Below are 17,440 nucleotides of genomic sequence, written 5' to 3' on the forward strand. Positions count from 1 at the left end.
GATAGTTTTGGTTTAAAATCTAAACGTGCAATCGTAATATTTTAATTTGAACACATTTAACGTAGATACTGCAGTTTTAATTACTTGAGCAAATTTAAATTTCACAAATATTTGCAACGTACTGTTATTTCTACAAAAATAAATAAATAAAATAACGACTTCTTTGCTGAAGCAATGAAAGAACATAAATCTATTTTATATTCTCTGGAGTGTATTGCCTAGATAGTAATGCGATAACATTGTGATGTGAGAATATTCTGGTAAGATAAGGGTGCTACTTGTTACTTGCCACTCTACCTTAAGGACCTGATGAGTACTCAGTATGTCCACTAATTCACCTTGGCATTTTGTCATTACTGGAGTGTTGTCTGAATTTTGCAGATCCACCTTGGATTTGCTGTGGCGACCCCGAGTGCAAACAAGGGAGCAGCCGAAGGGACTTACTTTAGATATGGTAGTCATCATTGAAATCAATCACTGATGTCAGCAGAAATATTGAATTTCGAATTTTTACAGTGTCCCAGGTGATGTCATCCCAACACCTTTGACCTTTTATACATTCAAGCAAAGAAGGAGCTGAACTTCTCCATTTTGTAATCAGTCGATGGAGTGTATTCAGGCGGGGATGAGTATGCATGTCTGTCTCAGGCAGTGGGATAGACCATTTTTCTTTTATCCAGGTGATGGAGAAGATACGTTAGATAAGCACTAATAGCTCCTCTAATTTTTTTCTGTGTGCGTGTGTGTACGTGTACTAAACAGCACCTTTGTAATGACTGGATGTCAGAAATGGTCACACTTTTTATGCCAAGTGTTAAGCTTTGGCACAGAATCAGTTTGTCAGCTGCTTGTTACTCGTTTCATTGATAACGTCACATCGACTGTGTTTACCTGACAAGCTTTGGTGTTGCAATATGATAGTTTAGCACTGCTGTTGAAAAACAAACGTAGGTATTTTATATGTTATTACACCCTTTACAATCTGTCTTCCTATGATGTGGAAAAACACATATCTATCCCGCAGTATGAGTCGACTGCAACATCTTTAGAGAGTACAGCAATACACTATATTTAGCTGATTTTGTTGGCTTGCTCATATTTTGATATTGATGTGTATTATAAAAATTGCGTGGCTTTTTCACATCCCTGCTTTTTTGTTTGCATTAAAATGCTTTATATATATATATATATATATATATATATATATATATATATATATATATATACACACACACACACACACACACAGTATTTTAAAAAGATTGAAAAACATTGTAGGCCCGTATGTTGGCGTACACTGTTAATTTATCCACTTTCACACTGCACATAAGATTTTTCCTTTTTTTTTCACAATGACAAACAGATTGACAGTACTTTATTATTATTAGCTATTCAATATGGAACAACAAGACATATGTTTGTGTGTTATTTCTGTATTTAGTGCACTTATTCTACCATGAAATAGGCTTGAAATAGGAGTGTTGTTGGAGCTTTCTAGTTACCTGGACTGTGTGTGGCGTAACTTTTGTACCTGGGGAAACAGCAAGCTCAAGTGTCTTCCCTTTGTTAGCAATGTTATTTATTCCCCAAAATCAAGGATAATCCTAAGAAATTCCCAGATCTTATTTGGACTGCAATGGTTCATTTTGTATGCTGCATATTTTAAAAGCAGGAAATGACATCCGGCTCCTTTTTTTTTGTTTTTGTTTTTTTGTTTGTTTGTTTGTTTGTTTGTTTTTTGGGCCATGGCCATTGTAGTGAAAATATTGGAGAGTTTTAGGAGATGACGTTGTAGCACATAACTGATTGTGGCAAAATAGGTAACGGGTGAAAAAAGACTAATGTATGATGTATTAAAGATTTCCATATCTGAAATGAAGCTGTATAGTACCTAATATTGGAGGTGTTGTTCCTCCTCTGAATCTGAACTGTTACACCCCCCTCCCTCCAAAAAAAACTTCTTGTATTACCTGTGCATTAGTATCCCAACTAATTAATAAAGATTGTTGACTAAGTTCGTGTCACATGTATCACCTTGTAAAACACTTTGTGACAACTGTTTTCTGGGTTACATTGAGAAAAAAACTTCTCAGACTTTCAGATACGTGGGCGGATCAATAGTAGAGGTTTCTGTGTAGGTGCAGTGAGGAAAATAAGTATTTGAACACCCTGCGATTTTGCAAGGTCTCCCACTTCACCCAATCATGGAGGGGTCTGAAATTTTCATCTTAGGTGCATGTCCACTGTGAGAGACATAATCTAAAAAAAAAAATCCGGAAATCACAATATATGATTTTTTTTATAATTTATTTGTATGTTACTGCTGCAAATACGTATTTCAACACCTGTGAAAGTCAATGTTAATATTTGGTACAGTAGCCTTTGTTTGCAATTACAGAGGTCAAACGTTTCCTGTAGTTTTTCACCAGGTTTTCACACACTGCAGCAGGGATTTTGGTCCACTCCTCCATACAGATCTTTTCCAAATCTTTCAGGTTTGGAGTTTCAGCTCCCTCCAAAGATTTTCTATTGAGTTCAGGTGTGGAGACTGGCCAGGCCACTCCAGGACCTTGAAATGCTTCTTACGGAGCCCCTCCTTAGTTGCCCTGGCTATGTGTTTGGGGTCATTGTCATGCTGGAAGACCCAGCCATGACCCATCTTCAATGCTCTTACTGAGGGAAGGAGGTTGTTTGTCAAAATCTCGCAATACATGACCCCATCCATCCTCCCTTCAATACGGTGCAGTCGTCCTGTCCCCTTTGCAGAAGAGCACCCCCAGAGTATGATTCCACCCACATGCTTCACGGTTGGGATGGTTTTCTTCTTCTTCTCATCCTCTAAACATGGTAAGTGGAGTTGATTCCAAAAAGCTCTATTCTGGTCTCATCTGACCACATGACCTTCTCCCATGCTTCCTCTAGATCATCCAGATGGTCACTGGTGAACTTCAAACCGGCCTGGACATGTGCTGGCTTGAGCAGGGGGACCTTGCTGCCCTGCAGGATTTTAAACCATGACAGCATCATGTGTTACTAATGTAATCTTTGTGACTGTGGTAAATATGATCAATCTATCTTTGTTAGTTGGCTATGTACCACAGGCTTTTAAGGTGACAGTAATTAAACCATTACTTAAAAAGCCATCACTTGACCCAGCTATCTTAGCTAATTATAGGCCAATCTCCAACCTTCCTTTTCTCTCAAAAATTCTTGAAAGGGTAGTTGTAAAACAGCTAACTGATCATCTGCAGAGGAATGGTCTATTTGAAGAGTTTCAGTCAGGTTTTAGAATTCATCATAGTACAGAAACAGCATTAGTGAAGGTTACAAATGATCTTCTTATGGCCTCGGACAGTGGACTCATCTCTGTGCTTGTTCTGTTAGACCTCAGTGCTGCTTTTGATACTGTTGACCATAAAATTGTATTACAGAGATTAGAGCATGCCATAGGTATTAAAGGCACTGCGCTGCGGTGGTTTGAATCATATTTGTCTAATAGATTACAATTTGTTCATGTAAATGGGGAATCTTCTTCACAGACTAAAGTTAATTATGGAGTTCCACAAGGTTCTGTGCTAGGACCAATTTTATTCACTTTATACATGCTTCCCTTAGGCAGTATTATTAGACGGTATTGCTTAAATTTTCATTGTTACACAGATGATACCCAGCTTTATCTATCCATGAAGCCAGAGGACACACACCAATTAGCTAAACTGCAGGATTGTCTTACAGACATAAATACATGGATGACCTCTAATTTCCTGCTTTTAAACTCAGATAAAACTGAAGTTATTGTACTTGGCCCCACAAATCTTAGAAACATGGTGTCTAACCAGATCCTTACTCTGGATGGCATTACCCTGACCTCTAGTAATACTGTGAGAAATCTTGGAGTCATTTTTGATCAGGATATGTCATTCAAAGCGCATATTAAACAAATATGTAGGACTGCTTTTTTGCATTTACGCAATATCTCTAAAATTAGAAAGGTCTTGTCTCAGAGTGATGCTGAAAAACTAATTCATGCATTTATTTCCTCTAGGCTGGACTATTGTAATTCATTATTATCAGGTTGTCCTAAAAGTTCCCTGAAAAGCCTTCAGTTAATTCAAAATGCTGCAGCTAGAGTACTAACGGGGACTAGAAGGAGAGAGCATATCTCACCCATATTGGCCTCTCTTCATTGGCTTCCTGTTAATTCTAGAATAGAATTTAAAATTCTTCTTCTTACTTATAAGGTTTTGAATAATCAGGTCCCATCTTATCTTAGGGACCTCGTAGTACCATATCACCCCAATAGAGTGCTTCGCTCTCAGAATGCAGGCTTACTTGTAGTTCCTAGGGTTTGTAAGAGTAGAATGGGAGGCAGAGCCTTCAGCTTTCAGGCTCCTCTCCTGTGGAACCAGCTCCCAATTCAGATCAGGGAGACAGACACCCTCTCTACTTTTAAGATTAGGCTTAAAACTTTCCTTTTTGCTAAAGCTTATAGTTAGGGCTGGATCAGGTGACCCTGAACCATCCCTTAGTTATGCTGCTATAGACGTAGACTGCTGGGGGGTTCCCATGATGCACTGTTTCTTTCTCTTTTTGCTCTGTATGCACCACTCTGCATTTAATCATTAGTGATCGATCTCTGCTCCCCTCCACAGCATGTCTTTTTCCTGGTTCTCTCCCTCAGCCCCAACCAGTCCCAGCAGAAGACTGCCCCTCCCTGAGCCTGGTTCTGCTGGAGGTTTCTTCCTGTTAAAAGGGAGTTTTTCCTTCCCACTGTAGCCAAGTGCTTGCTCATAGGGGGTCGTTTTGACCGTTGGGGTTTTACATAATTATTGTATGGCCTTGCCTTACAATATAAAGCGCCTTGGGGCAACTGTTTGTTGTGATTTGGCGCTATATAAAAAAAGATTGATTGATTGATTGATTGATTGTGGTCCCAGCTCTCTTCAGGTCATTGACCAGGTCCTCCTGTGTAGATCTGAGCTTTCTCAGAATCATCCTTACCCCACAAAGTGAGATCTTGCATGGAATCCCAGACCGAGGGAGATTGACAGTCATCTTGTGTTTCTTCCACTTTCTAATAAATAATCATAACAGTTGTCTTCTACCAAGCTGCTTGCCTGTTGTCCTGTAGTCCACCCCAGTCTTGTGCAGGTCTACAGTTTTGTCCCTGGTGTCCTTAGACAGCTCTTTGGTCTTGGCTATGGTGGACAGGTTGGAGTGTGATTGATTGAGTGTGTGAACAGGTTTCTTTTATACAGGTAACAAGTTCAAACAGGTGCAGTTAATACAGGTAAAGAGTGCAGAATAGGAGGGCTTCTTAAAGAAAAATTAACAGGTCTGTGTGAGCCAGAATTCTTGCTGGTTGGTAGGGGATCAAATACTTACTTGCAGCAATAACATACAAATAAATTATTAAAAAATCATATATTGTGAGTTCCGGATTTTTTTTAGATTGTGTCTCTCACAGTGGACATGCACCTAAGATGAAAATTTCAGACCCCTCCATGATTTCTAAGTGGGAGAACTTGCAAAATCAAATACTTATTTTCCTCACTGTATGTGTGTGGGGGGGGAGCATTGCCTTACTAGCAATGGGTTTGATCCCATCTAAATGCAAAGTTTTAAAAAAGATTATAAAGTGCTGATTATGGGTGTCACGGTACACACCACGGTTTAGACAACACTAGTTTTGTTCCTGAAAATTCTTCAGATCTTCAAAGTGTAACTGTAATCTGTCAGCAGCAGAGAGTTGCCATCAGCCACTTTAGCACTGTGAGACACAGTGTAAATGTAAACTTTGTTTTTTCATTAAATGTTTATGTTGGGATGAGTTTACTGTGCAGCACGTTAAGTGTTTTGATTTTTGTTTGTTTGTTCTAATGTTGTGCAATGTGTCGAGCCAGACTGCCTTCAATATTTTGCATATTTTAAGTTTGTTTGTGTTTTGCACAAATTATTGCATCTCATGAAACCTCACTCTCTACAGATTGAAATCACTGTACACAGTGTCGCTACTCGGCGGCCATCTCATCTGTGAAATTTTACACTAATTCATATAGAATCTCAACTTTTGACATAAGTTGGTGGCGTCGTCTGCCTAAACTCGAATGCATTCTGATTTCATCTGGGGACAGTGATTCAACATGAATGCAGTACGCTTTCACTTTTAAGTCCCCTTAGACAGAATGCCAACCGTTGAGCGTCCCTTGTGCATCCTACAAATAACCAGGATGCACAAGGGGTGAAAAACATGTTTCTGTGTAGATGTTGCAGCATCCTTTGGGGGTTGCTTCTGTGTTCTAAAATCCAATTTTTGGTCAATTTTTTTGGTGTTCTGTGAGCAACCTCTGCATCCACTGAGCTTCCTCTGCATGACCTTTGGCAATTTCCTGCTATCTTGGCAGTCATTCTGCATCCTTTTTGCTTCTTCTCTGCATCCATCAGCAATCATAGGTGAACAAATGATGCAGGAAAATGACAGCAAACAGACAGATCATTGTGCGTCCATAAGGGTCCCTTCACACATAACACGAAATTGGTCGAAAAAAGCAGAAACCGGCTGAAAAAATGCAAACAAAAAACAAAATGGGGAATCGCGAAACATTTCACCTGCTGTCGGGAGGGACACACAATCAGACAGCAATACTGCAGCAACGGAACACAGTGCAAGCACCTGGAACATGTGGCACCACATTGCGCTGCTGCTCTGGGGGGGAACCACACAACAACAAAAAAAAAACACACTGCAATTTCTAATATTTAATCCCTTATCAAGCGGACAATACAAGTATGATCCTTCTGTTCCTCTGTATATGACCCATGGTCATAGACATCAAGTCATGAAATCAATCAATCAATCAACTTTTTTCTTATATAGCGCCAAATCACAACAAACAGTTGCCCCAAGGCGCTCCATATTGTAAGGCAAGGCCATACAATAATTATAAAAAACCCCAACGGTCAAAACGACCCCCTATGAGCAAGCACTTGGCAACAGTGGGAAGGAAAAACTCCCTTTTAACAGGAAGAAACCTCCAGCAGAACCAGGGTCAGGGAGGGGCAGTCTTCTGCTGAGACTGGTTGGGGCTGAGGGAAAAAAACAGGAAAAAGACATGCTGTGAAGGGGGGCAGAGATCGATCACTAATGATTAAATGCAGAGTGATGCATACGGAGCAAAAAGAGAAAGAAACAGTGCATCATGGGAACCCCCCCACAATCTACGTCTAAAGCAGCATAACCAAGGGATGGTCCAGGGTCACCCGATCCAGCCCTAACTATAAGCCTTAGCGAAAAGGAAAGTTTTAAGCCTAATCTTAAAAGTAGAGAGGGTATCTGTCTCCCTGATCTGAATTGGGAGCTGGTTCCACAGGAGAGGAGCCTGAAAGCTGAAGGCTCTGCCTCCCATTCTACTCTTACAAACCCTAGGAACTACAAGTAAGCCCGCAGTCTGAGAGCGAAGCGCTCTAATGGGGTAATATGGTACTACGAGGTCCCTAAGATAAGATGGGACCTGATTATTCAAAACCTTATAAGTAAGAAGAAGAATTTTAAATTCTATTCTAGAATTAACAGGAAGCCAATGAAGAGAGGCCAACACGGGTGAGATATGCTCTCTCCTTCTAGTCCCCGTCAGTACTCTAGCTGCAGCATTTTGAATTAACGGAAGGCTTTTTAGGGAACTTTTAGGACAACCTGATAATAATGAATTACAATAGTCCAGCCTAGAGGAAATAAATGCATGAATTAGTTTTTCAGCATCACTCTGAGACAAGACCTTTCTGATTTTAGAGATATTGCGTAAATGCAAAAAGGCAGTCCTACATATTTGTTTAATATGCGCTTTGAATGACATATCCTGATCAAAAATGACTCCAAGATTTCTCACAGTATTACTAGAGATCAGGGAAATGCCATCCAGAGTAACGATCTGGTTAGACACCATGCTTCTAAGATTTGTGGGGCCAAGTACAATAACTTCAGTTTTATCTGAGTTTAAAAGCAGGAAATTAGAGGTCATCCATGTCTTTATGTCTGTAAGACAATCCTGAAGTTTAGCTAATTGGTGTGTATCCTCTGGCTTCATGGATAGATAAAGCTGGGTATCATCTGCGTAACAATGAAAATTTAAGCAATACCGTCTAATAATACTGCCTAAGGGAAGCATGTATAAAGTGAATAAAATTGGTCCTAGCACAGAACCTTGTGGAACTCCATAATTAACTTTAGTCTGTGAAGAAGATTCCCCATTTACATGAACAAACTGTAATCTATTAGACAAATATGATTCGAACCACTGCAGCGCAGTGCCTTTAATACCTATGACATGCTCTAATCTCTGTAATAAAATTTTATGGTCAACAGTATCAAAAGCAGCACTGAGGTCCAACAGAACAAGCACAGAGATAAGTCCACTGTCCGAAGCCATAAGAAGATCATTTGTAACCTTCACTAATGCTGTTTCTGTACTATGATGAATTCTAAAACCTGACTGAAACTCTTCAAATAGACCATTCCTCTGCAGGTGATCAGTTAGCTGTTTTACAACTACCCTCTCAAGAATCTTTGAGAGAAAAGGAAGGTTGGAAATTGGCCTATAATTAGCTAAGATAGCTGGGTCAAGTGATGGCTTTTTAAGTAATGGTTTAATTACTACCACCTTAAAGGCCTGTGGTACATAACCAACTAACAAAGATAGATTGATCATATTTAAGATTGAAGCATTAAATAATGGTAGGACTTCCTTGAGCAGCCTGGCAGGAATGGGGTCCAATAAACATGCCGATGGTTTGGACGAAGCAACCAATGAAAATAACTCAGACAGAACAACCGGAGAGAAAGAGTCTAACCAAATACCGGCATCACTGAAAGCAGCCAAAGATATCGATACATCTTTGGGATGGTTATGAGTAATTTTTTCTCTAATAGTCAAAATTTTGTTAGCAAAGAAAGTCATGAAGTCATTACTAGTTAAAGTTAATGGAATACTCAGCTCAATAGAGCTCTGACTCTTTGTCAGCTTAGCTACAGTGCTGAAAAGAAACCTGAGGTTATTCTTATTTTCTTCAATTAGTGATGAGTAGAAAGATGTCCTAGCTTTACGGAGGGCTTTTTTATAGAGCAACAAACTCTTTTTCCAGGCTAAGTGAAGATCTTCTAAATTAGTGAGACGCCATTTCCTCTCCAACTTACGGGTTATCTGCTTTAAGCTACGAGTTTGTGAGTTATACCACAGAGTCAGACACTTCTGATTTAAAGCTCTCTTTTTCAGAGGAGCTACAGCATCCAAAGTTGTCTTCAAAGAGGATGTAAAACTATTGACGAGATACTCTAACTCCCTTACAGAGTTTAGGTAGCTACTCTGCTCTGTGTTGGTATATGACATTAGAGAACATAACGAAGGAATCATATCCTTAAACCTAGTTACAGCGCTTTCTGAAAGACTTCTAGTGTAATGAAACTTATTCCCCACTGCAGGGTAGTCCATCAGGGTAAATGTAAATGTTATTAAAAAATGATCAGACAGAAGGGAGTTTTCAGGAAATACTGTTAAGTCTTCTATTTCCATACCATAAGTCAGAACAAGATCTAAGATATGATTAAAGTGGTGGGTGGACTCATTTACTTTTTGAGCAAAGCCAATAGAGTCTAATAATAGATTAAATGCAGTGTTGAGGCTGTTATTCTCAGCATCTGTGTGGATATTAAAATCGCCCACTATAATTATCTTATCTGAGCTAAGCACTAAGTCAGACAAAAGGTCTGAAAATTCACAGAGAAACTCACAGTAACGACCAGGTGGACGATAGATAATAACAAATAAAACTGGTTTTTGGGACTTCCAATTTGGATGGACAAGACTAAGAGACAAGCTTTCAAATGAATTAAAGCTCTGTCTAGGTTTTTGATTAATTAATAAGCTGGAATGGAAGATTGCTGCTAATCCTCCGCCACGGCCCGTGCTACGAGCATTCTGACAGTTAGTGTGACTCGGGGGTGTTGACTCATTTAAACTAACATATTCATCCTGCTGTAACCAGGTTTCTGTTAGGCAGAATAAATCAATACGTTGATCAATTATTATATAATTTACCAACAGGGACTTAGAAGAGAGAGACCTAATGTTTAATAGACCACATTTAACTGTTTTAGTCTGTGGTGCAATTGAAGGTGCTATATTATTTTTTCTTTTTGAATTTTTATGCTTAAATAGATTTTTGCTGGTTATTGGTGGTCTGGGAGCAGGCACCGTCTCTACGGGGATGGGGCAACGAGGGGATGGCAGGGGGAGAGAAGCTGCAGAGAGGTGTATAAGACCACAGCTCTGCCTCCTGGTCCCAACGCTGGACAGTCACAGTTTGGAGGATCCAAGAAAATTGGCCAGATTTCTAGAAATGAGAGCTGCTCCATCTAAAGTGGGATGGATGCCGTCTCTCCTAACAAGACCAGGTTTTCCCCAGAAGCTTTGCCAATTATCAATGAAGCCCACCTCATTTTTTGGACACCACTCAGACAGCCAGCAATTCAAGGAGAACATGCGGCTAAACATGTCACTCCCGGTCTGATTGGGGAGGGGCCCAGAGAAAACAACAGAGTCCGACATTGTTTTTGCAAAGTTACACACCGATTTAATGTTAATTTTAGTGACCTCCGATTGGCGTAACCGAGTGTCATTACTGCCGACGTGAATTACAATCTTACCAAATTTACGCTTAGCCTTAGCCAGCAATTTCAAATGTCCTTCGATGTCGCCTGCTCTGGCCCCCGGAAGACAATTGACTATGGTTGCTGGTGTCGCTAACTTCACATTTCTCAAAACAGAGTCGCCAATAACCAGAGTTTGATCCTCGGCGAGTGTATCGTCGAGTGGGGAAAAACGGTTAGAGATGTGAACGGGTTGACGGTGTACACGGGGCTTCTGTTTAGGGCTACGCTTCCTCCTCACTGTCACCCAGTCAGCCTGCTTTCCCGACTGCCCGGGATCTGCCAGGGGGGAACTAGCGGCAGCTAAGCTACCTTGGTCCGCACCGACTACAGGGGCCTGGCTAGCTGTAGAATTTTCCACGGTGCAGAGCCGAGTCTCCAATTCGCCCAGCCTGGCCTCCAAAGCTACGAATAAGCTGCACTTATTACAAGTACCATTACTGCTAAAGGAGGCCGAGGAATAACTAAACATTTCACACCCAGAGCAGAAAAGTGCGGGTGAGACAGGAGAAGCCGCCATGCTAAATCGGCTAAGAGCTAGTAGCTACGCAACCTAGCGGATTCCTAAAAACACACAAGGTGAATAATGTGTAAATAATTTAAAGGTGATTCAGCAGAAGGAGTGCCCCAATCAAGGCACCAAACAGGCCATGAAGCAGCACAGGCAACGCAGGACAACAGCAAACGCACGACAACGGTGCTAAAATAAAATAAAAATCAACACGCTGTGGAGCAGCACAGATAACGCACGACAACAGTGCTAAAAGAGAAAAATAAATAAATAAATAAAATAAAAAAATAAAAACGAAAGCGTTAGCAAGCTAGTTAGCTTGCCAACGCTGATGAAAGTTAGCTGATAAAAGTGCTCCGTCGCGATGTTTCGACCGTTAGAGGTCTTCCTTAGGCGTTGGAAAAAAAAAAAAGTCAAAAGGTAAAAAAGTAAAAAAGTCTTGAAAAAGACTGTTAATTCAAGTCCAAAGCAGCAGGTAGCAGTCTCTGTGTAAACAGTCCCAACAGAGAGCCAAAATTCTGATGGATTCTGATGGAGATCAGACACACTCTGAAATGACATGAATGAAGCAGTGAGCTCTTAATCATGTCCACATCTGCTGGACCCACGTGTCCAGTTGGCCCTGCATGTTCAGCCATCCCAGCACACGTGTCCAGCCGCCCGCGTATCCAGTGAGCAGCTCGCTGAAGGACGCTGCATCATGTGGACCATAGCAGTTAACGTGGGTGATGTAACATTCAGATCGCCAGCTGAGTGTACACATGATCAGATGGTCCTTTTCACCTGGCACAGCCTGCCAATGTGCACGCTGACATGGTCACTCCAGCCTGTTGCAAAGGCGATATATGTTTTTATGTATTTCCACATGAGGACAGCATGCACACGCACGCACCTAATGGTAGAAAGTTGTAAGGTCATGTCCGTCATAACACGGTACGTGTTCTCCAGCTGTGACTTGCTGGTCTACGGATCCCAACAGCTGCTGCTGTTTGCGGACACGCCCACCTTTTCAGTCAGCGCACAGAACAAAGTGTCACTCTCTGTTTCTTTGTTCTACGATTATTCATTTTTTGTATTTGTTATGTATTTATGTATGAAGTTATTGTAGTATTTATTTATACACTTGTCCTGGCTGTGTCTCTATGTTTTTAATTTAACACGTGTGCACTGAGCCGTCATTTCCAGCTGTCAGTGAGTGGCTGGCCGGCAATCAGCTGAGAAGCGCCTTGCCGTGCCATGCGCACTAAGACGTGGCTGGCTGGCCCCATGTGATCTTGTCTGTACATAATTATCAGCATGTCATGCAAGTGTGCTCCCCTTCCCCACTGCATGCCATATGTGTTGTGGGGGGAGGGACACACTCACGTCACGTGTTGGGGGTGCGGGGGGCACAACACAGATGCACACCACGTGTTGCAGGGGGCGACGCACTCACACGCTCATGTGTCGGGGCGGCGGGGGGCATGACACAGATGCATGCCACATGTGTTGGGGGGCACACTTGCATGACATATGTGTTGCTTGCCAACGGAACATTCGTGGGGCACTTTGGCATTTGCACAGGGCAGCTCGAATGCCGTAACCTGCACTCTACTGTCATACCAGCTGCACTAATAACCCCGTCTTTTCTAAGTGCCCTGCGAGTAGTGTTGGATGTTCATGGGTGGTACCTGGACTCCGGCCAACACCTGCCGAGCAGGGGTCGAATGGGCACTCGCAGGGCACTCACTGTCTTTCGGCCGCTGACATGTACGTATGGTTGTGGCAACAGCTGTACGAGGCGTTTGAGGTGGTTTTTCACGAGTGGTATGCAATTCCTTCTTTGTGCACTAGTCAGCGTCAATCGTGTTATGTGTGAAGGGGCCCTTATAGATGTTTGCTTCGATAGGATGGTTTGCAGCTGAGTCTCAAGCTGTTGACATGAGAACCTCAGGCTGTTGCCATGAGAATTGGCATCTCCAGTTCTGGGGTAATGCTAAGGGCTTTTGCTCACAAGAAAGGAAAAAATTGAGTGAGAGATCGAGATGTGGGCTAATAACAGCAGAAATGTGGGTTTTGCTGTGGACTCATGGGGTGAAATTTAAAGACAAAGATCTCAGTTAATCAGTCAGTTTGCATAACTTCTGTGGTCACAAACTTTGGGTAGTGACCAAAAGAATGAGATCACAGACACAAAATGAGTTTTATTTGCAGGGTGGAGAGAGGATTGGAGTAGAACTCGTGCTCCTTTGCACTGAAAAGAAGTAGTTGATATGCTTCAGGAATGTTGTTAGGAAGACCCTTGGACATGTCTCTATATTGCATCTGGTGAAGGCGGCTCAAATTTTTCTCGAGTGGCATGCAGTTACTCCTTCGTGCGCCAGTCGGCTTCAATTGCATAATGCTGCGTTTACACATAACGACGGCAAGTCACGAATGCCACGAAGTATACATTCTTGGCCATTGATCACAAATGTGATGATTCAGGGCAGAGGCGTCAGGTGTCCTCAGGAACTGCTGCAACCTGTTACCACGCATTACGATTAATGGCACTTGTTGCTGGAGAATTATCAGGAACCATCACGCGTAACAGCGCATCGTTACATTCTGTCACGTTGTGAATGAGGCGAATTGTGTCCACCAGCTGCTGAACAATTCAGATTGCTCCAGTTTGCTCCTCAAAATCCACATCAGAAGAACTTTGTGAATGCATACTTAATTGGGCTCTGTGCCATGGAGTGGCGCAGAGAGGAGGAGGAGGAGACGGAGAGAGCCAGATGTGTGGCTCCACACGGCTCTCATCTTGCGCGTTTTCCCAAACATCAGGCATAGCAGCAGCAGGTGGAACACCTGCAGGAGTGTGCTGAGGAGCATTGGAACAAGACTTTTAGCTGACTTGGCATCACTGTCCTTCGGCATACTGCAGCAATGAAACTGAATGCAGTGCAGCAGGGTTTAATTGTGCGCACGTCAGAGAAGAACACTGTCATGTGCTATTAAGGATCACCACTAATCAAGACAGATCAACATGCTCAGTTGCGACCTCCACGACATGAGGTGAAATGAGGGTGGTGTTTGACATTTGCGGAAGATTTTTTGACAGCCAAAAACACGCTCCGCAAAAATCACGAATATCACGCACCAACATGCATTATTAAGAAACCTATTCAGATGCGTTAAGTCACGTTAAGAATGTCAGGAATGTGCCAAGAATGACGCAAATATGACATTTGTAACACATCCTGCCTAAGTGTAAACGCAACATTATGTGTGAAGGGGCCCTAAGATATCCCTGAACAATCTAGGCATTCCCTGTGCCTCTCTTGTGCCTCCCCTGTGCCTTTTTTGAACGTCCTTCACCCACTGCATCCACTGAGTATTTGTTTTGAACATGCTCAACAATTCACGTTAACCATATCGTTCATAGCATTCTCTGTGCTTCCACTGAGGGTCCCCTGAATGACCTGGGCATTCCTTGAGCTTCAAACTACGTCCTTGCACTTTGGTGGTTGCACAAAGGAAGCACAATAAACTTTACATCCTGAGCCTCAGGCTGGAGAAAGTTCCACTCCTGTGGAAAACATCTTGTGTGTTCCAGTTCCTAAGACTGCGCACCCTAGTGAGGCCAACCACTTCAGGCCAGTGGCTTTAACCTCTCACATGATGAAGACTTTGAAGAGGATTATTTTCACCCACCTCAGACACATGGTGAACAGCGAGATGGATCCCCTGCAGTTCGCATACTGACCTGGCATCAGTGTGGAAGACGCTGTCATCTACCTGCTGCACAGATCACTGTCACATCTGGAGAGCACTGTGAGAGTCATCTTTTTTTTTTTTTTTAACTTCTCCAGTGCCTTCAACACAATTCAGCCATCACTTCTCAAATTTATGCACCCACCAGCAAACATTGCAATATACTTTAGTCACCTTTCTTTAATGTAAATATTTTTCTTTTTCTTTACTACTGTATGACTCTTGCTGCTGCAACAAGTGATTTTCCTACTGTGGGGGTCAATAAAGTTTACCTTATCTCTTATCTTCAACCTGTGTAAAGGGGGATTTAGGTTCATATTTCAGAAGAATAAGGTAAATTAGCAAATTCCATTTATGCTTTCCAAGTTTCTGGGTGGAATAATGCAGTTGCTTCAGCTGGCTAATTTGCTGTCCCCTCTGATCAACTCAGGAACAGAGGGCAGGCTGCACCCTGCTCAGCATACCGCTTGCCATAGTGTGGGCAGGCTGAGGGGGCTGGCTACGTCCTGTAGAGAACATGAGTCTGGACATGAGCAGCACAGCTCACTGAAATGTTGATGATTTACAGAAACAAATACGCATGTGTAGAGTCACACAGTTCAATACAAATACATACGAGGTCTGTTAGAAAACTATCCAACCTTTTTATTTTTTGCAAAAACCATATGGATTTGAAGCACGTGTGATTGCATCAGCCAAGCTTGAACCTTCGTGCACAGGAGGTGCTTTTGTCCCGCGCCATTCGCGGCTCTGCGGCGCATTCCTCCGCTCCTCTTTCCATGACAAAAACTCCTGTAACAGTGGAATGTGCCGAAAAAGTGCTGATGTCCACGTCTTCTGCCATTTCCGTGGTAGTCAGACGATGTCCCGGATCAACACAGCCTTCACTTTGGAAATGATCTGGTCGTTTCAGCCTGTCGATCGCCGCTCGGAGCGTGGCGCGCCCTCAGCCGCTGTGGGTGGTCTTTAAACCGGCTGTAACACTCCTTAATCTGTGTGATCCCCAAAAAATCGTCCCTGAAAGCCATCTGAATTTTCCAAATGGTGTCCACCTGGCTGTCTCTCACAGTTTCTGGAAAATTTTGATGCAGCAAAGCTCCAAATCGTTCAGACATTTTACTCGCAATAAAAATCAGACAAGGGGGGTGGACCACTGCTCACTCAAAGCGTGCTCACAGGCGAATGACGCAACCGACGGCGTGAAAAAACTCACGCATGCGCACGAAGGTTCAAGCTTGGCTGATGCAATCACACGTGATTCAAATCCATATGGTTTTTCAAAAAATAAAAAGGTTGGATACATTTCTAACAGACCTCATATATTGTGACACCCAAGTGCCTATAAATATATTCTTCCTGTATTCATTGATTTGGAAATGTTCATTTATCCATTCCCTGAAAACCATTGTCCATTTACTTATGGGTTATGAAAACTGAGATACTATGCATGAAAATGGTCGTAATTCCTAAAATTAATGCAACAATTTTGCTTTGTTGCAGTGAGAGGTTCATATATTGTTATTGTGAATCCCATTCTAAATTTTATTTTTTAATGCAAAAATTTAAATGTTTAAGGCTGTGTCAGGCAGTTGAAACCTCTTTTGAGTTATAATAAAGATAGCATTCAATAAGTCAATAAAAGAAACTGCAGTATGGAGCTATAAAAATAAATCCTGTCACACGTGACCAGCTGAGCGTTCAGGCAGTTCCTCTTTTGGGAAGGGGGAAAGGTCCGATTTAAGTATAATAATACTGTACACGCTTTGGCCTCCGTAATCGAACGAATCCGTCGTACTGCATTGTGGTACTTGAAGTCCCATTTGAGTTCACACGTTTGGACGCTTACGGGTTTAAAATCATTTTAAGACTACAAGTCCCATGATGCCTCATTATGAACTCAACTCCTCCTGTGTGTCAACACGGACGGCAGCAGTAACGTGGAAGAAACGAGTCAAAGATGGAGAACGAAGAGAAAATCTCTGTTTCTAACAGGTAAAACGCCGATAATGTGGGGTGTTAATTTATTTAAAAGGATTCCCTTTTATGTTTTTTTTCGTGAACGGCTGTGCGTTATTGTGTGACTGTCATGGAAGGCAGGAAGTTCCATTTTTCACACAGTCGGTTATTCGTCTTTGTCGACACTTTCTCAGTGTTAATACGGCTGTAATTACTTTGTATCTTTCACCAAGGGGCCGACTAACAGACAACTGTGTTGTCATCATGTGACAATGAAACCAAGTTATAAACGCACTTAAAAAGGACGTAAGGTTACTGGTTTAAACCAACCGTAACGTGTGCTTAGAGACAGTCTGTGTTCATGCCTTGTGTTGTCAATCATGTCGATCATTTCTCAGAACTAAACACTAACCATCCACATGATAAATACAAGTCCAGAGAAATGGCAGTTTTAATGACTGCATGGAATGTCACTTTCATGTTTTTTGTCTCCTGCTGGCTGCTCCCGTTAGGGGGCGCCACAGCAGATCATCCGT

At 42.1% G+C, this 17,440-nt stretch overlaps 1 protein-coding gene and 1 long non-coding RNA gene across 2 annotated transcripts in view; one reads left to right on the forward strand and one right to left on the reverse strand.

Annotated features, from left to right (window-relative positions):
* Positions 1 to 614: 614 nt before the first annotated feature.
* LOC117512519 lies at positions 615 to 16,864 on the reverse strand. Its single transcript, XR_004561313.1, has 3 exons — positions 16,851 to 16,864; positions 6,863 to 6,868; positions 615 to 731 (listed from the first exon to the last, which is right to left on the reverse strand). It is a non-coding gene; the product is annotated as an uncharacterized LOC117512519 (long non-coding RNA).
* uckl1b (uridine-cytidine kinase 1-like 1b) overlaps positions 16,839 to 17,440 on the forward strand; it is a 32,314-nt gene continuing 31,712 nt past the window's right edge. Inside the window, exon 1 of the mRNA XM_034172624.1 lies at positions 16,839 to 16,940. Coding sequence (XP_034028515.1) covers positions 16,906 to 16,940 — 35 coding nt within the window. The 5' untranslated portion in view covers positions 16,839 to 16,905. The remainder of the gene's footprint in view (positions 16,941 to 17,440) is intronic.

The sequence above is a fragment of the Thalassophryne amazonica genome, chromosome 6, assembly GCF_902500255.1.
Source record: "Thalassophryne amazonica chromosome 6, fThaAma1.1, whole genome shotgun sequence".
Taxonomy (NCBI): domain Eukaryota; kingdom Metazoa; phylum Chordata; class Actinopteri; order Batrachoidiformes; family Batrachoididae; genus Thalassophryne; species Thalassophryne amazonica.